This window comes from Lagopus muta, chromosome 7, assembly GCF_023343835.1.
Source record: "Lagopus muta isolate bLagMut1 chromosome 7, bLagMut1 primary, whole genome shotgun sequence".
In the NCBI taxonomy this organism is placed as follows: Eukaryota; Metazoa; Chordata; class Aves; order Galliformes; family Phasianidae; genus Lagopus; species Lagopus muta.
The window spans coordinates 32,494,839-32,514,418 of record NC_064439.1 but is presented as its reverse complement, the minus strand read 5'-3'; the positions used below and the strand labels follow the sequence as shown (position 1 = coordinate 32,514,418).

The following is a 19,580-nucleotide window of genomic DNA, read 5'->3' as shown; positions in this document are numbered from 1 at the left end:
TGCAGGGATGAGATATCTGATACTACAGACATTTTCTTTCAGTATTTAACTGAAACTACTGGTATCAGAATACTTTAAGTTGGATCAGAACAAATAAAACCCTACTTCCTGCCTACAAACAAGGAAGCAAATAAAAACAAATCAATCCCATACTGAAATCCGATACTGAAAACCTATGTGCAACTCCAACGCTCAGTAGTAATCACAGCAAGGAAAATGACACATAACAGATGACAAAGAAGGAAAATTAAAGATCATGTAGATCACTCACATTGCTATCCTCAGGATCCTCTAAGCCATCAGGCCGACTGAGATTGCGTGAAGGCTGACTACACACTACATCATCTTCCAGCTCCCAAAAGGAAGTCCTAGCAGGCGGTCTTTGGATCTCATCAGGATTAAAGGCACCATCTGCTCCATCTGAAGAAAAATTAATTAATTGATCCTCGTTCAATTTTTACAGGCGTGCCACCTTACACCCCAGATCAAGGCTTTCAAATGTTTTTGCTTTAGATAAGGTATGAAAAAACAGAAATCGACTTTTTCAAAAGATGGCTGTAAAATTTCGCTTAACTTAATGATTCTCTAACAAAACAAAGGCATTTAATGATTCTCATTAACAAAGTCAACAAATAAAAGCACTGTGCATCAGTACTGAGGCTGTTCTTAAGCTACACCAAACAAATGCAGCATTGCTTTTGAAATGGTGGGAGAGAAAATACGCGGAAAAAAAATATATATATCTATATGTGTGTACATACAGTCACTTACCTCTTCTTTCCTGAATTGCATAAGGGTTTCCATACTGCAGCACTGGTAGTCTACTTGGCACTGCAGGAACTGGTCCATTCTCCTCTGAGTATGGGTTGCGAAAATGTAGTGTCGGCTGTGAAATCTGTCCTTCCATCATCCTCCCAGCTTGATTTCCTGCTGTCTTGCCAAGTTCCTAAACAACACAAAGTTTAAAACATAATTACTCCACAGAGGTTTAGGCAAAAGATGAGGTTTTTTTAAATGAACTTTTCAAATTTGGAACAAAAAACCCCACATCCGCTCATCTTCAGACTCTCATTTCATCTTGACCTAATGTCAAATGTAACATTTGAGCAAAGAAAACACAGATAATTTAAAGAATGTTTCTGATCTGCTGTCTGTTAATATGAATTGCATACACAGTGCTGCCAAATATTTCATGAAGAATCTGCATCCTCAGAACAAAGAAAAAGCCATTAAGTAGCAAAGGATGAGTTGAAGTAACAGGGACAAATATGTGCAATTAGGGAAGTTAAGAATGCATCGTTTTAATAAGTGAAGGAGATATGGATTTGCTGGATATAATTCCCTACAAGCCCTTACGTGGCAGGTGTTAGGAACTACCAAATGTGTTGCACTGGATCCTCTCTGATAACTGAGAGCAAAATGCTCACCTACGTGAAGTGTAACTTCATATTCACTTAGTAGAGCTCAAGGCTGTCACTTTCAATTGGAAATGAAAGAATGTCAGAACAAGTTTTTGCTCAGTGTCTTTCACATGCACACACATGGAAAGAAAGCAGCAGAGAACTTGGAACTGTTTTTGTGCAACAGAGCTTTCTTAGAGTTACCCTTGCTTGCATATACATGAGTTGTTACATATGAGCCACACAGATAACAGTTATTATGAACCACTAAAGGATTTATGTGAATTACATACCACTAAAACTGCAAGTCAATATATATGTAAAAAGACAGTAGCTAAAGTGACTTAAGTGTGGCCAGTCCATTGGCTGTAATTCTTCCAAAGGAAATCCCCTCTTCCTTCCATTTAATAAAATGGGTTTGACAGGTCAAGAATAAGCAGAGAGAAAACACCATTTACAAATCAGAACCGAGCAAATATTCTGAGATGTCAGAAAAATAAAACCAAGGATTTTTAGAACAGATGTTTCCCAGATATTTTTTTTCCCCACTTTTGTTGAAGCATTGGTTTTTGGGTTCTCCTTTCAAAGTTAACACCAACTTCTCACACAGAAGCATGTCTTCCCCAAAAAACTTCAAACTGAAATTAAGTCTAAGACTTCAGATACATATTTAACCACACAAGAAGTGAAATGCCTCAGTTACTGGAAGGAGCAACCCAACGACAAGCAAGCATTAGCCCAAATACCAGAGGATAAAAAAAATGCAACTTCAGGTTTCAGTAATTACTCTGCAACTAGAAAAACTGAAACAAAAGAAAGATGGAAATTACACATATAGTATAATGTAGTATATATTAGTAAAAGTAAGCACTCTGAGATTTCAGACCCAGAAGGCTCAGACTCCAACAGCAGCAATATAAAGCCTTTTCCAAACAGGAAGGAGAGGAAGGAGGAGGAAAACGCTGTCTACAAATAGTAAGGCAGCTTCCAGAAAACTACCTTTTGTTAGAGAGCTTACTGTAAGCACAATACTTCTCATTACTTTTATGTTACTTTGGAAAACACTGCAATGCACAACAGCACATTTTCTGTGCAACAACCTCCAAGAAAAGTCTCCTCATGTAGATATGATATAAAACTAACCTTGATGTGCTGATTTATATTAGATTTACTGACTATGTTGTGTATATGATTGAAGTGGCCAAGGTTAAATGGTTAGGATTGCATCTTAAAATTTTAGTGAGCATATAAAATCTAAATAATTAACCTTTACTCAATACAAAGCAGGAACAATTAATTATCACTGAAATCAAGACTTTCCTTTTTAAAATCAATTTCTCGTACAATATGGAAGCAGTTTAGAATGAGAAGGAGTGGCATTAAAACTTCAATTTTAGCATCACATAAGATTAAAACAGAATGGAGATCAAAGTGACTGTAAAAAGGTGCTGTAAGAAAGCCTTAGCCAGAAGTTGGACAACCAGGGCAGAGACCGAATCAAAATCAAAGTCTGTAAGTATGTAAATAAAATAGGAACCAAGTAATTTTATAGGTTTGAAGAGACAGCAAATGAACATTTCTAGCATGCTGTGTTTGGTGGCATTTATAAACAAACACTGATAATGGAGCATAAATTGAAAAGCTGTTTACTATTCTGTGCTGAACCTTTTAAAACATGATTCCAGTCTAGCAAGGCACTCTGACTCTTCTTCGTAATGTAAATATCTATAAATTCAGTAGACAAAGTTCCAAGGTTTTATAAGCTCCATACATTATTATTACAGTTGCTCTCCTTATGCACGGTGTTTAAAATTACTCCCTCCAGCTAAAACAGATTAATTGGAACTCAGAATTTACTTTCTTTTGAATTAGGAAAACATGAGAAAAAAAGTACTAAAAATTACATCACTGTTTAAAAAGGAAGAGTTTAAATGCCAACTACTTGGAGTTCTGGAATTTTAGAAAACATCTTAATCTGAAATTAATTATAATGTATCAGAATGCAAAATCCTGCTTTTAATATGCATCTGTCCATACTTAAAACCACATCCTATGCAAAAAAAGAAACAATCTGAACAATTCTAATTTTCCCACAGTATCACTCAGCATTATCAGAATGTAATGAAGACATCATTTACTTCTCAGTAAAACAGTTCTGCTCATCTGTCACTGCAAGGTACTTCCAGCATTGGCACTTCATCAACGTTCCTGGCTTAACAGTAAAGATATTGAATTTGAGGAGACACTGAACTCCTGAAAGCAGCCATTCACTTTCTATCACACATTCAAAAAGCACAGTGCTGCTCATGTATCATTCTTTCCTTATAAAGATATGTTTTCAGCTGTATTTTACCAAAGTCACTGCTGTCACATATGTCAAACTGCTCTTATTAGTACAAGTGGTCAACAAGAGAACTGCAGATGTCAAACGGATTTGGTTGTGTGCACACGTCATGAAAAATGCAGCAATTTTACTGCTGAAATGTGTGCATCTCTGGTTATAGGACATGACTGGATAAAAGCAGAAATAACCCTAACCAGTGGTGGAAAAAATAAACTGTCAAGATAGGCATGTTCTATTCACATCTTATGCCAAAATTCCAAAGGGAATAAGATTTACTAATTGTGCTGCCTGACAGCCAGCAACTCCTGATATCAGAGTTGCTCTTGCAAGGAAATGAAATTCCTCCAATTTCTGTTGACTGATCCTTCCTTTAGAGGATAAGAATCAGCTTACTTTTTTCCCTTTTAGAATCACTATTATTATCAGAGCTTGCCATTCAAAATTCCACTTAATTCTGGCAAGACATTCAAATATGGAAATGATTCGTTAGACAGCAAACAAATTCTCAATTAACAGTGATTTTAGTGAAATTAAGTGAAATTAACATTTCCTCAAAGAGCCCTGTGGCTCCCAGTTTACAAGATGTTACAGCAGTAGTGACGATACCTTCTCAGTGGTGAAGAGCTCCAGCTGTGATGCCAGTTCCTTGATTCGTCTCTCCTTTTCAGCCAGTTGAACCTGTGTGAAAATCAGTTTTGATTTACAGTTCTTGAATTAGTGAACATACAGATGCAGGTTAATCCTGCATGCTACATGGTGCAAATACGGCATGCAGTGACTTCAGTTCATCTTTCAGATGGAAGAGATCTTGCCTACAGTATTCACATGAAACATACAGCACTGCTACAAATAATCAAAACCAAACATTCTCCGTAAGTTTATCTACTGGATAGCAGCAGGATGATGGCAGCCTTCTGCTGTCATTTACAGGAAACAGTTGTGGAAAGATGAAATACCAGGTAACCAAGAGGAGAAACACCAGTGACACTTATGGTGAAGAGGGACACGGCTGCCCAGAAACAGCTGCACACATGCAAGCCTCACCACACTATTTCTAAGGAATCCACACAGAAGAACTTTGGTTATTTCTTTCATTTACTTCTCTCCATCCCGCACGTCCCACAAAACAACCAAGAGAACCAAAACCCCCCCAGCACCTCAGAGAGGCTGAATTTGTTTCACAAACACCTACTGCATGTCTGTTGGGTGACCTGGGAGTAGAGAAATGCAGACGTGCTTCTCAATTTCTACAGCCTTCCAAATTATTATTTAAACAGCCTTTCTCTACAGAGCGCCTTTCTATTTGGATCAGGTTACTTGCAGAGCATCTCTCCACTAATTTCTCTGGCATATAACCTCAATGCTTCATACAGTTAAGTATCTTTTTTTTTTTTTTTTTCCTGTTCTGAAATTCTTTTCCTTGGTTGAGTTCAAAGACAGAGAAATCTGCTGTCTGCAATGAAAAGCTTTTTCTTCCATCCTTACACCCATACTCACAATAATACATTTTTCAATTGCAGTCAAAATGTTTTCAAATTCAGAACCAATTATTCATTACTCCTGCTGCTAAGTACAAAATAAATAACTAAACTCATTTTTCATTACATTACGTGTGGCAAGTGATTGCTGTTAATTAACAAAATTGAATAGCTTGGGAAGAGTCATGCATTTTATATAGCAAATTAGAGCTTTAAAAGAGTGTTTAAAATCACACAGGGATAGCACAGCCTTCATAATGCTGAAATGAGCTGTAGATTAATTTAGCATTCTGTAATGAATAGGTGTTGCAATTCCTAATGAGATGGGGCTCCTACCAGAAATAATACAGCCACAGTTCACTTCCAGCCTCCTTCATTGGGCCACACAGAGCATACCTACCCTATCAACAGAACTAACAATTACCATAAGACTGAGCAGAAGCCTAAAACCTGGTCTGGGGAAAATGGGTCGCTCTTATGTTTCCCTTGTTTACCCAAGAAGCCAGTGGAACATACGTGCTAATAAGCACAACCTCCAAGATTAAGGCTGTGGGTAAGATAAAGCTGCTCACTATGCTTGAATTTCTGGTGCATGTCAGTTACATCACTACACTACAATTACAGCTGAAATCCCCTAAATTTAAGTAATTCTCCCAAAATGATTTTAAAAATAATACATTGCTCTTCTTCAATCTCCCTTGTTAACTCAAAGTAAAATGCATTACATGTTACTACAATGGTCATGCAGCATTCAGTAACAAGATTTTAGACAAATACACCAACCAATATTCCTGCTAATATTATCGTGAGCAACAGGAAATCAGAACTCCACCACTTTTTGCTGTAATACTAGATTAAAGTTAGTTACAGTTTCTTTCAAATTCACAATATTAAAAGACTGATAGCCATTTGCTAAGTGTACTACTTAACAGTTTTGCCTTACTTTAAAATAAACACCAAAAGAACGTGCTGCTCCTACAGAGCAAGACGGATTTTCTTTTTACAGCAAAACATATATTTCATGTTTATTTCCATTAAGACTGAACTACTGAACTGTTAGAAATGAGCATGTAAGTTAAGAACAGGACATCATTCACTGTCATAACAAAACAAACAAACAAAAAAATTGGTAACTTACTTTATACTGATCCTCCATTGCTGCTAGCTGTAATTTTATACCCTCATTGATTTTCACTTGTTCTTTCCATTTCAGCTCCAGTTTAGCTAGTTCATCAGCATAAACGCTGCATTTCATCTTCTCAGCCTGAAACAGTTCATAACATAGCATGAAACATTTATAACTGTTTTCATATTTATTTTTTCTTTAAGCAACAGCACTGTGCAACTCTATGCCCTTAGAACTAACCTATTTACAAATGTCTTCAGCGAATCAAGCGTGACACTGCAGTGGCTCTGAGCACTGGATATTATGAAAATGGCATTCAATATACATTTTTTCTTGAGTTTTCAATGTATTGCTACTTGTCCTTAGCTTCACTGTTACAAGTTTCTCCACATAAACAGAATCCCAATATCACAATACATCACCACCCTTTCAAGTGTCTCCTTTCAATTTCCCCTTGCAACTTTTACAATCACCCTAAGTATGTTTCATCCAGAAAGTCAAAGGCAAAGCTTTTCTCAGTCCCCACCATAGAAGTAATAGCTTCTATTGGATGCTAACGAAGGCTCTCTACTGACAGGATGGGGAGCACAATTACATGGCAATTGTTCTGTTATCCTCTCCTGGATGTACTTATCTTTGATAAGTAAGAGAATTAGGATTGTACACTGAGTTCACAACAGTTTGTGAAAGTCTATGGCCATTTGAAAACAAAGCATATTAGTACACTAAAATTCCAAGTTTTTAATTCTAACCTTAAATCTAACTGTTCTGACTTTGTAGTGTTATTTTTTTAATCTCCAAACAAGAAGCAAATGAATAGGTAATTGAGAGCTGACTCAATAAGAAAGTGTTTTATCATATTAACACTTCTATCTTAAGCATGGAGTATCACACAAACAAGCAGCAAGGCAAGCCATCTGGGCAGCCTCTGTGGTTTTAAGGTTTAGCACCTAGAGCTCTGTTCAGCTTTCCAAAATCAGTCATTTACTTACTGCCAACATTTGCTTGCATTTCTTATACTTCTCTGTTTTCTCAGCAATTTCTTTATTCATTTCACGCACTTGCTCCTTAACCATGAATTCCGAAACTACATCAGATGAAATGGGGCTAACTGTGAACACTGAAGAAAAAACACAAACATTGGGTTCTTTGTTCTACAAATGAAGTCTGTATCAAAGAGATGACAGGCCAAATCTGACACTGCATCAAGAACAGAGTGCTCCACGTCATCCAAGGAGACAAATGTATCACTAGCCACATGACAGTGAAACAGCAGTCACATCAGCATGTATTCAGCTCGCTCTCTCCTATTGAAGAGGAGCATAAACAAACACATACCTACTACACAGATCAAAGCCAGGCAACTCTCCCACAAGCTCCCAACAAAGTAAACATCAGAATGCTTTCACTCCAATCCTGCACTAGCTATTTTATTATTCTGCCACAACATGGAATGTCTCAGCAATCTACTTCATCCCATCACGCACCATAACTGGTCTTACTGGAATCTTACTTGTTCTAGGAAACACTTGTATTTAATGAAAATGGGATGAAACTGACCAGAAATTACAAATTACAGTCAGCATAGAGAGCAAGGTGTGTCAATTTTAAGGCATCAAGCACAAAATTACTCAGCATTTTTCACTTTAAGCTGAATAACAAACTAGGCTCAGTTATAAGCTATTATGTGTACTTACACATTATTATGTGTAAGATTGGTTTTCTAAGAACTCAGACCATAAAAATTATAACTTAGTTAAACATTTTCTAATAAAACTACTACAGCCTATAAATAATGAGAACATTCCATAGACTTAACATTGTCATCAAATAACCAGAATTTTACTGTGGATTTGATTTTATAGCACAGTATTCCACTGGACAGTCACTGTAACACAACTGCAAAATTTGCTTGCTATTGTACATAATTCAAGAATTTGAGTGGGATGGTTTTCTTATTTCCTAACTCAACTCTGTTGGCAAAATCAGTTCTGTATGAACTATCAAGCTAAACAATCAGATTCCAGTCCCAGTTAATATTAACAGCTTTGAAAAAAGCAATGAATTACTTCTGAATCCCATTCCTTGGCGAGAAAACAAACAGCTTTTTAGATGAGTTTTCACATTTCACATTCAGCTTTCCTTCCTTTAACTATGACAGAACAACTTTACCTCGTTCACACTAGAAATATGTTTACAGACTACTTCAAAGACACCGCTTTCAGGCGGATACAAGCAGATAAAATCTAAGCTGTTGATACCTGGAGATGCAGGCAACTTTTTGTCTGTAACGATGGCAGCTGTCACAACATTAGATGCTTCTGTCAGTTTCTGCTGATTCCCCGCGATTTTCTTTGTGAAAAGAAATTTTGTTTTGGTATTTTATTAAATGAAATCCAAAGCACAAAGTAACATTTCTTCCACTGCCACCTCCGCCAAAATTGGATGAGGAAGAGTAGAAATCAAGAGAATAATAAATACACAAACCAATATTATTCTACTAACACTGAAAGTAGTCTCAGATAATGTTTGTAACCTTACTTTACAAGCTTTCTTTTCCCTAGAAACTACAGTTTTTAAGCAAATTATTAAACATCTTGTTCTCTAGAGAAAAAAGTTACACTTAAGTCCATCAGTTTAAAGCTAATATTCCATTAGAATAAGAAGTCAGTATTAATAATGAGTACTATACTTCTGCTGCCATAAGTTAAAGAAGTGAAATACGAGGTTGCTATCAGATCTACAACACAGTCAAGCTCTGGAATATTTTCCAAAGAAAAGCCTCAAGCATTTTGATATGAGACTTCATTCACCATTGACCTTCTGGATGAGAAACAAATTTTCATTTGTTGATCAAAGCCAGGCAGTTTATCCATTTGTTCTGCAGGTAGTCTAAATAATTTGTCCATTTTTTCTAAATCACATTTATTCATAGAATCACCAAGGTTGGAAAAGACCTCTAAGATCATCCATCCAACCATCCATCCATCACCAATACTTCTCACTTAACCATGTTCCTGCTCTTGCCATTGCCATTTTCCATGCTCTCTGCTACTCCATCACCAGCCTTGCTCTCAAACCTGTTTGAAATTCACTAACAAGTCTATTTACCAGGTGGCACAAGACTGACATCATTGGAAAATCCCCATTTATTTATTGAACAAAGCTTCAAGAGTGATCAGAATATCAAATAGAAATGGGGTACAATTATACACTGGGTTGTGGAAATGCCCTCCCCACTCTGAGTCTTCCTTTAAGTTCTCCATTTCCATGACATTAGGACTAGGCTTTCTGTTTCTATTTGTTTGTCTTTTGTCTCTTGAAGTGGTGCTTATTAATGATGCATTTCCCTGTTTCACTTCCAAAATTCTTCCTTGAACAAAGTTATGCTTACACATTCACCCAGACTCTAATACTTCTCACATACAACAGATGCATCCAAAAAAAAGGCGCAGAACAGTTCAGATTTATAGAAAATAGTAAACTGAAACTCAGCTGTTTAACACAATTTTAATTATTTTTAAAGCACTGTTGGTTTTTTCTTTTGAAAAAGAAAGTAAATAGTTGCTGAAAAGTTAGAAAAAGTGCAATTTCCCCATTCACTTACTGCCTGTTCCGTAAACTTGTTCACTTGTTTTTGAAGTTTTTGACATTCTTTGAATTTTTCCTTGTAATGGTCAGCAGCCATTTGTAAACGAAGCTTCAGATCCTCAACTTCTCTGCGCAGTTCCTGCTCCGTTGTGTTTGAAGTTTCCTTTAAAAAAAATTCAAAGAGAAACTGTTCTCCCTTCTGTTCTAACAGTACTGTTCCCAAAAAACCTTTATTTTCTAATTAAAGAAAGCAAAATAGTCTATGGGAGTACAGAATAAGTTCCTATTTTGTAGAAACTATCCAAGAAAGCACTTTTACTCCCCAGAATTAACAAATCTTTCTCTGACAGATTTTGTTAATGCACAAAAACTTGAGCATTAAGAGCTAACAATTTACCTGTTCGTTTTTCAAAGCTGTGAGCTTTTTAAGTTCAGCTAAAGCATCAGCAAGCTGCTTTTTCAACTTCTCATTTTCCAGACGTGCACTGTGAAGATCTGCCATGGTTTTATCTCGCACATTTACTGCATCACTCAGCTCTTTTGACATTAGGACAGCTTCTTGTTTGCTAGCCTGAATCTGATCTTCAGCTTTCCGAAGCTGCTCTTTTAAAATAGCTGCATCCTCCTGGGAAAGAGAGGAAGAGAATCAATCGCCTTTATTTCAAAGCTTAAATAGAAGTTGGGAAGGAATTTGGAACATCCAAATGAAAAAAAAAAAAATAAAAATCAAATGTAGTTGGCTGTTCTAACAAGAAAAACAAACAAACAAACCACTAAATCCAAAGGAATGATCTGCAAATACCCCTCATTATAATATAAAGGTCTTCAAGCAATCACCATCTCAAACTACACATTTGGGCATTATCATTTTACTATATTGGATTTTTGTTGTATTTTCAGCTTTAGTTTAAGCACATTCAACATTCAATAGCAATTTTTTCCCCCTATGCATAGAAGTAACAGGCATGAACAGCCATCCAACTGAGTTGGTTCTGCAGTAAGACTGTAGAATTACAACAGTAAAGGCCCTACAATGCCTACAAGTGGTTTACATAAGACAACATAAAACAATTTTGAGATGTTCTGCATGCAATTTCATAAGATCTTGCCCAATATGTTTTTCAGAAGGTCTTGAGAACAAGAAGTAAAAGAGAGCAAGCTGAAGTATGCAGCACCTCAGATTTGGCACTGCAGCAGCTGTATAGGGCAGCCCAAGAGCCACTGACCAAGCTGCACTGCTGATCTCAATCCTCAGGAAAAGCCCAAGATCACAAAAAAATAAAATAACAAGTAAATACTGTAATTCACTTGCAGGATCTGGATTCCTCAAGAGACTGTAATTTCAGATTGGCGAGTCCAGACATAAAAATCAAATATCTCCAGTCCACTGTTAATTTTTAATAATCACTAGACAATTACACAGCAAGTGCAGTGGAATATAGATTCTGTAAACATTTATGAAGATGGATGGACCAGGAGATGCTATGAAGTACCCTTAGGTATTTTTACAGCACATCATGCTGTACGTCTACAAATTGATAGCGTAAGGCAAAAATGTTAATGTTAATGATCCCACCAATAATGTCATAAATGCTTCTCTGTCTTAGTAACTACCACGTAAATGTTCGGGGCCTCCAGCACTGTGTGCACCCACTACACATTTTTATTTTAAAGCAAAATACTGGAGTAATTTAACATGCTCAGAAACAAAACTGTAGAGCAGCTAAAAGACAAAAAGAATGCAAGCTGTAACTTAAAGCAATACAAGCATCTCTTTTTTTCTTCTCGGTATTTCCATTCTCAGTAGCACCACTTTTCTGCTGGTATTTACATTTTAAAGCAACACAAATTAGAAATGTCTGTTCTTCCACTGCTTTTTCAGTGAGAAGACTACTGAAAAAAATACACAAGACAAACAAAATCCGCATCACCTGCATAATCTGACTTTTCCATGCTGGCCCAAAAAATTAACATCTCTCTCTGCTTTGGATCAAGAGCAGACTTCTGAAGCAAAGCACCCAATCATTCTACTATTACTCACCACACTTCAGATCACATCACAGAACACTCTCAGGGCAGGGATACTAGAATCCTCTTGGATAAAGTAAAACACCATTGTGCATCAAGACCAAACCTAACAGACTCCAACACCTAACAGGCATTCTATTCACAGCACCACACTGAAACTATTTTTAAGTTACCCCCTTGGACCGTGTACAGCATGGATATCAGTTCTTTAGCACACTTACTCTCGTACTACACCAACCTGCTTGCTAGCCACAGTATTACCACACTGCATAGCAAAAGTCACCTCCTCATTATAAGTCCTACTGGCACTCTTACTGCTGACTTCTCAGTTGATTTAGTCAATTTACATGGTACATTACTCTTCTCCAGTGTTACGCCATCATCTCCTAACAGTACCAGACAAAAGTCCTTCAGCACACCTTCTGAAGCCTCCTCTTTTCCCCTCCATCATCCTCTGTACTCTCAACACTGCAATCTTTTCTCTAGTCTTCAGTCTCTGTCATGCTTATAACTTCCTAACTCAGAGGAGCGCACCTCTTTTCCTGAACTCACAAATCACTTTTTTCACACACAGCTCCCCTCAGACTTCTTTACAAGAGGCACCTCAACAAGCTCAGAATGACCAAAACTGAACTGAATTTACTTTCTCCTTTGCTTATTTTCTGCTGAGGACACCACAATCCTTTTGACTCTCAGCCTGTTTCCTGAAAATATATCTTCCTTTCTCTTGTCAAGCACATACTTTCTTAGATATATTTATTTTAAAGTAGGCCAATTATATTAGCAATGCTTACCTTATTTGATGAGGTGAGCAAAAAAGCTTTCTTCATATTTTCTTTTTCAGCTATAAATAGCTGTAATCTGCCAACCTCCTCTTTATAATACGATATCATGTTTTCTTTGTTTGCATCCAAATTCTTAAACGTCTCGATCTCTTTTACTAGTTTGGTGTTTTCTATTTCTGTATTCTTCAAGTGTATCTGTAATGATGCTAAAAAATGTCAAACTCTTCTTCCACATTAAAAAAAAACTGCTGTCTATTTGCTCTTTTAAATGTTTGCTAAATTCTAACTCATCTTTGAGACAAAGCAGAGCTGGTAAAGAGAAAAACAAAGCATTTGGTAAAATCACTGCTCTCACAGAAGATTCCTTGCTGAAATCCTTTCACCTTGATCATCTAACAACAGATGCACTCTACATCTGGAAGCTAAGATCCTGGTTTCTACACATACCAAACCAAGCTTTTGAAAATTAGCCTCTCTCTTCACAACTGCAGAAAAACTAAATGCAAGCAAAATTACTTGAACAAAACAAAAGAAATTATTCTTCTGGTTGTATCTACTTGCAGTTACCTAGGCAAACAGGACTACACCAGCAAAATCCAGCTACCAAGACAAGAAACTGAACACTAGAGTTGCTTTTAAAACATCATCAAGTCTATTATATAATGCCTATAAACGATAACTGCTGTGCTCAAGTGTTGTCCTTTCAAAGACCAGATGATTTCTGCTGCTTAATTACAGACAATTGGCACACATTGAAAGACATTTGGAGACTTTTAACATGATTTCCAGTATAAAATCTGGTGCTGCCTGCCACGTACAAGATATTTCCCTATGAATGTAAATAATCTTACATATAAGTACAGTCTCTTTCCCACAACCTAAAGACTTTCTTATTTCAGCATACCACCAAGAGTACAAAAACTAACGGCCATCAATCAGCTCAACTAAGTTGAGGGGTAATATTCCTAAAGCTTTATCAGTTTCTGTATCTACTTTGCTGAGAAAAGAGCCACATCAAATTAGGCAGAGTAGTACAACAGGCTCATAAAAAAAATTACTTTTATTTCAACAGTTCAGTGCATACAAGTATTAGGAATGAAGTTACCTTATAAAGTTCTTTTTCATCTTTTTCTGTCTTTAAGACACATTCAAGTTGGTCTTTCTCAAGCATCACTTTCTTCAGCTTGTCTTTCATGCTAAGAAATTAACAAATTAATAGTAAAAACTATTAATGCAGAACAATCATCAACATATTAAAAAGTGTTAGTTTGAAAGAACCCATAAAATAAGGAAGGTAAGGGACAAAAAGATTTAATACCTGTCTAACTCTGTTTCTTTTGCAATGGCTTTTTGAGTAACAGCCATGATGTCCTCCTCAAGCTGCAGCACTTTTGAAGCAACCTCATCATGTTTCTTCTTCAAATCATCATTTTCAGTTTTCAGAGTTTCTGATGCTTGAATACTAGTCTACAAAAAATTGCAAGTGTGTAATTTGAGAATGCACATTTCCAAAACAGTAAAATACCATCTGAATTAATGCTCGAGTGTTTTAATACTGTGGATTTCTATCTCATATACAATCTATAGTTCTTCTATGTATTTTATTTGTAACATCAATGATTATTTAACAACCATTCTACTTCCACAATTTTTAGTTTCCTACATAAAACAACAGCACATAGAATGTTTCCATAAAAATTATAGCAATTAATCTATTATCAGACAAAAGACCAAATCATGTTTACCATTCAAACTGACTAACACGGCAAGCCATGCAGCAAATACGAATTTGAGCATTCTGCTTAAACAGTATCACAGTTATACAATTAAAATATTTTATGTAAAACATTCTAAAAATGTAAAATATTTGAAGTTACTCAATGCCTTTACTTCAGTGCAAATGTAAGTCTAGAATATGAAGCAGAGAGCCAATGAATTTCTATTCTTCCACAAAATGTAAGACATACCTATTTTGAACTGCCCACCTGGTATAAAAGTATATTACCTTTGCTGTGCTTATTTAATATACTAGGAAGGAGTCAATAAGGAATATGCCTCAATACAAGCATACAGTTAGGTGGAAACTACCAGCGACTATTGATGCAGGACAAAGAAAGACACATTTCATATCTTTTTTCCATCTCCTTTCTGCATATATAATAAATAAATATAATAAATAACCAATGGCTGCTCACATTAAAAAACAAAGAGCTTATATTTTCATTTGTACTTCCTTTCACCTGAAAAGAAGGGAGACTTGCATTTGACTACACAACTCAAGTAAGACACAGCCAGAAGAAAAAGAATGGAGGCACTGATGCTCCTTACGATGAGAAGTTAGTTATGGCACTGCATTATACTAGCTTGAACATTTGGGAGCCTCACAAAGAGATACAGGGTGATGACAACTCCCAGAAGTGAGTCCTTTGTCACACTGAGAGATCCAAGACCAGAAGCCACATCAAGTACAGCTCTCATTATTCTAATTACAGTTACGTCCATACCATTCAAAGCAGTGGAGAGTTAAATGTCATCTCCATTACAATAAAATGACTGTTTATAAACAGGTCCAGAGTAACGTTATTTTCAATACAATGCTATTTTCCCAAGAAAAGAAATTAGTAACACACAACACAGTAATACATCACCATTTCTGTTACCAAAATTTAACAAAGCTCAGCTTAATATCATCCAGGCTAGTGATATGAATCAAAACGTAAACAAGGTCAAGGCAGACTGACCAACATGAGAGACTCCAGCACAACTTCCAATGTTTGTGCAGAGTTTAAGGTACAAGCTGTCTTTTCACTCTGCATTTGGAAGATAAAAGCACCAGTCCATCTGTTCATCATTTTTAAACAGAACTTAATGCTTCAAAACAACAAAACCGTACTGTTATATCATGAGAAACACACCAACCAGAGTTCATGGAGAACCCCTACTGGACAGATTCCACTTAACTAACAACGTTTTAAGTACAATAAAATATAATGAGGACTGGTTTTACTCATTAATTGTCAAAAATATGCTGCTCGCAAGTGTAATTAAGCCCTGCTTTTACAAGCAACTAAACAGAGGTTTGGACATGATGATCTGGGAAGCAAGAGGGGAAGTGAACTGTAAGGGTGGCATACGTAACTGATGTCTCAAACACTTCCTGAGCCTTAAATGAGCACCTAAAGTAGATTTTCGTTTTTGTTACAGATACAATTAAAAGTGAAGAGGAGCAATCCATTCCAACTACCTGAAATCTAACTGGCTTTATAACGTGCCTTAAAATAATTAAGAATTTGGAGGAAGGATCATGAATACAATGTTTGTCCTCCAACAGTGTTTTCAACAAGACTGACAACTTCTGTAAGGCTATTTCTGAAGAGCTATCAGCTTCCCGCAAACAGAAGCGTGTGTACTTTGGCATAATGAAGGCAGGATATTTTAATTAAAGCCTGTATTGCAAGTAAAACTTGCAATATAACCAACAGCAACAACAGATTATAACTGCTTGTCCTTCCCTAGTGCAGTGGAGACTAATTACCCACCTCTGTTTTGAAAGTCTAGTATAGTAAAAAGCCTATTTCAATGCATATCTGTGTTTTCTCTAAACACCACTTTGGCGTAACTGTAACTGTTGTAACCTAAGTGCCTTCAAAAGAATTTAATCTGATACATTATATATACAAACTGTACAAACAGTTCAAACAGGCTGCCAAAGGTAACATATATTAAAAGGAATTAATGGCCTGAAAAAATACACTCCACAAACAGCATTACAATTGATGCTGCTTTGCTAGTTATTCTAAAGGGACCTGGTATTAAAATGTAAAAGTTCCATACTTAACAGATTCTCACCTAATAAACGTGTTTAGATACAACTAAAGCCTACAGTTTTGAAAGAAGAAAGGATTAATTTTTAGAGATGACTTGTTATTTTACAGAATTCTTAGCAATTCAATTTAGATGCTGCAATCCCAGTTCCATACACTCCTGTTGCAGTGGTTCCAGTGCCTATAAAATTTAAAATGAGTGCTCTTTGACTATTTTACAGGTAAAGGTCGACTCTGTTTTAGGCACAGTCTGAAGTGGAAGAATATAATAAATGTATCAACATGTGCAACCGCCAGTACCAAGATGATAATTAAATTGCTGATTAATTTACCTTAATTTATCTGATATGGCCATAAATCTACCTTTTCTTCCAGTGACTTAACAAAAAGAAAAACACAGCAAAAGCATGAATCATTTTAGTGAACTGCTTCAAAAAGACTTGTTTGAAAGATTATTTTCACATTGGATCTTCTCTTTAATCCAGTTTACAAACGCAGTCCCCCCACCTCCAACAGTTGCAACAGTTTTACCGATGGAAGGGAGAAGCAAATTGCATCACAAAGGTCACAATAAACAGCCAGAAGTTACAGAAGTCACTGCTGCAAAACAAAAGTTGCCAGGACAAAAGCTACTGTAACTTCTAAGAGTCTAACTAAAGAAATGCAACAAAGAAAACACCAGGCAGCTGCCAAGTGAATTTATTTTCCAAGAACCAAAATTCCAGGTTGAAAAGTCTGATGTACTTTCAGACAGTTGAAGATACTGCATCCAAAATCTTTTTTTGCTGTCATTCTAAAATGGCAAAAGACTTAAAATTGATTATTTTAAAAAGAATTTCATCATGATCACATAAAAATCTATCCCACCCTCTGCAAAAAAACTGCCATTTTAACACTGTCATTCACTTATTCTTTCTTGTAAAAGGGTGCTAAAAGAAGAGGTATTACATCAACAAAAAATTTCTGAGTTATACATCAGTGGCTTTACATTTGTGTATCCTGATCACAAACACGTTACACCCCCAATCACCTTTTAAAAGCTAATCCCTAACAATACTATTCATCTTTGAGTAATGGCTAGTTCCCACAGCCTTTATTTTACTTTTAGAAATTACATCCATTACAAAAGAAGAACTAAAGTTCAAAAGTGAGCTATGCAACTCTCAAGCTAAGAGGTAATGTCACCAGATTCACACTAATATCCATATTTACTTTTTAAATTTGAAAGAAAAAGCTAGCAACATCTTTCAAGTTTCAGCTGCTTCGATTTGTTTGGATGAAACTTTATGTCTGGGGAATCATTATGCTTCATACTCCACTGAGAATTTCAGGAATCTTATCTGCAGGAGCCTTTTGTTTAGCCCACTGACATCATAATAACTCCAACAAAGTCATATGAGATACCTGGCTGGCATCATACCCTGTCTAAACTACCTCAAAGGACAAGCAATGAACACAACACGGAGTCCCAACAGCCACTGAAAAATCCATCTGAATATTTGTCAAGCCCCAAACATTCTGAAATGAAACCATTTTCAAAAGGAAAGTTAATCATTCAGCCAAGTAAAACAGTAAACCAATCTCAAACAAACTCTATGTCATTAAGTCTTTATCTTAATCACTGTGACAGGCAACAGATATACTGCTCTGAACACTCAAATCTTTCTAACCCAAAATCTAATACAGTAGTAATTTAAAGTGTTAGTTCAACTAACATTATTAAACAGAACTAACACTACGTGCCTCCTTGTACAAAAGTAAGGCCCAACTCTGTAAAAGTTCATCTACAGAACATCAGTCATCCTGCAACTGTCATGAACAGTGCAGGCGTGCACTTCTCCAGGAGACAACCCAAACATTTACACACCGAGTTTGCAGCACAGGCATTTCTTCACTTCCTCGTAACTTCACTAGAAGCTGCAAGAAGTCATTCACATAAATACATACTCTGAATTTAAGTGCAGGCAGGACACCTATCTAAAACACTTAGGAGTATCTCCATTCATTCGGTGAAATAAATTTACATTAGTTTGTTCTATGTACGAGTATTTCTTCAACCATCACTGAATCAATAAGACCGTGTTTTCACAGAACATTTACAGCACCCTTTGCTACTATAATTGCTGGTGACAATTCAGATTCTGATTGTTTGATTTGTATCTTTAAATTGTTATTTCACACAGTCAGCTTTTGCTTTGCTTTTGTTTTGTTTTAAAACAACGAATCTCCCTGATCTTTAGCCTGCAGGGTGTGTAGTGTATATAAAAACAATACAGTTCAATTTAAAGAGGCACTGAAAAAATACTTGACTAATTTACTCATGCACTCTGAACTAGGTACTTGCACTGCAGATTGATCACACTGCACAGCAGCATTCTGTCGCTGTCTAACCAGAGAAATTCCCCTTGTAAGATGGTTTCAGAAGCCAATTCAAACAGAACCCTAACATTTGAATAAAATTCTTTCCTGAAAAAAGCTACTATGCAGATGCATACTTCAGGAGAATCTGGGTTTGGATGGGTATCCTATTAAAAAGACCTACCAGGTAGATGAATTAGCTCGGTTCTCAATAGTGAAATAAACTTTCAAACAGCTGGGGGAAAGAACAAGTTCATTCAGTTAGTACATTCACTTTATATACTTTATGTACACATTCTGCCTCTCTTTATGCGTGTCACAATGGAAGCACTTTGTAGATATTCCTAGGGTCAAACAACAAGCTGCTAACTCCTATATCTGTTGCTTCTGACTGAAGTTAAAGGTTTAGGAATACCACTGCTGTAGGAATAAGATTTAAAGCCAATCTAACACTAAAGAAATCAGAAGTACTCTTTGCCCACTAGAGGGAGACAAAAGATTGCAAAAGATCTGACACACAAGGTGCCCTCTGCAAAAATACAGAAAACCTGTGTTTACAAAACTGAACAGTTGCAGTGTCAAAAGAGCAAATCAATGAAGTACTGATATTGTAACTGCTGTGTGCTTCCCCTTTTCTGGAAGGTGA

At 36.3% G+C, this 19,580-nt stretch overlaps 1 protein-coding gene across 3 annotated transcripts in view; it reads right to left on the bottom strand.

Moving 5' to 3' along the window:
* Positions 1-19,580, bottom strand: part of TAX1BP1 (Tax1 binding protein 1) — a 51,119-nt gene that overhangs the window by 8,637 nt on the left and 22,902 nt on the right. The window contains exons 6-16 of one of the 3 annotated variants that reach the window (XM_048950717.1): positions 14,071-14,219; positions 13,858-13,948; positions 12,762-12,947; positions 10,337-10,564; positions 9,956-10,102; positions 8,610-8,700; positions 7,341-7,468; positions 6,361-6,486; positions 4,351-4,422; positions 772-946; positions 272-420 (exon numbers count right to left, since the gene is read on the bottom strand). In XM_048950717.1, coding sequence (XP_048806674.1) covers positions 272-420; positions 772-946; positions 4,351-4,422; positions 6,361-6,486; positions 7,341-7,468; positions 8,610-8,700; positions 9,956-10,102; positions 10,337-10,564; positions 12,762-12,947; positions 13,858-13,948; positions 14,071-14,219 — 1,542 coding nt within the window. The remainder of the gene's footprint in view (positions 1-271; positions 421-771; positions 947-4,350; positions 4,423-6,360; positions 6,487-7,340; positions 7,469-8,609; positions 8,701-9,955; positions 10,103-10,336; positions 10,565-12,761; positions 12,948-13,857; positions 13,949-14,070; positions 14,220-19,580) is intronic. The other 2 variants (XM_048950718.1, XM_048950720.1) reach the window with 2 other exon arrangements.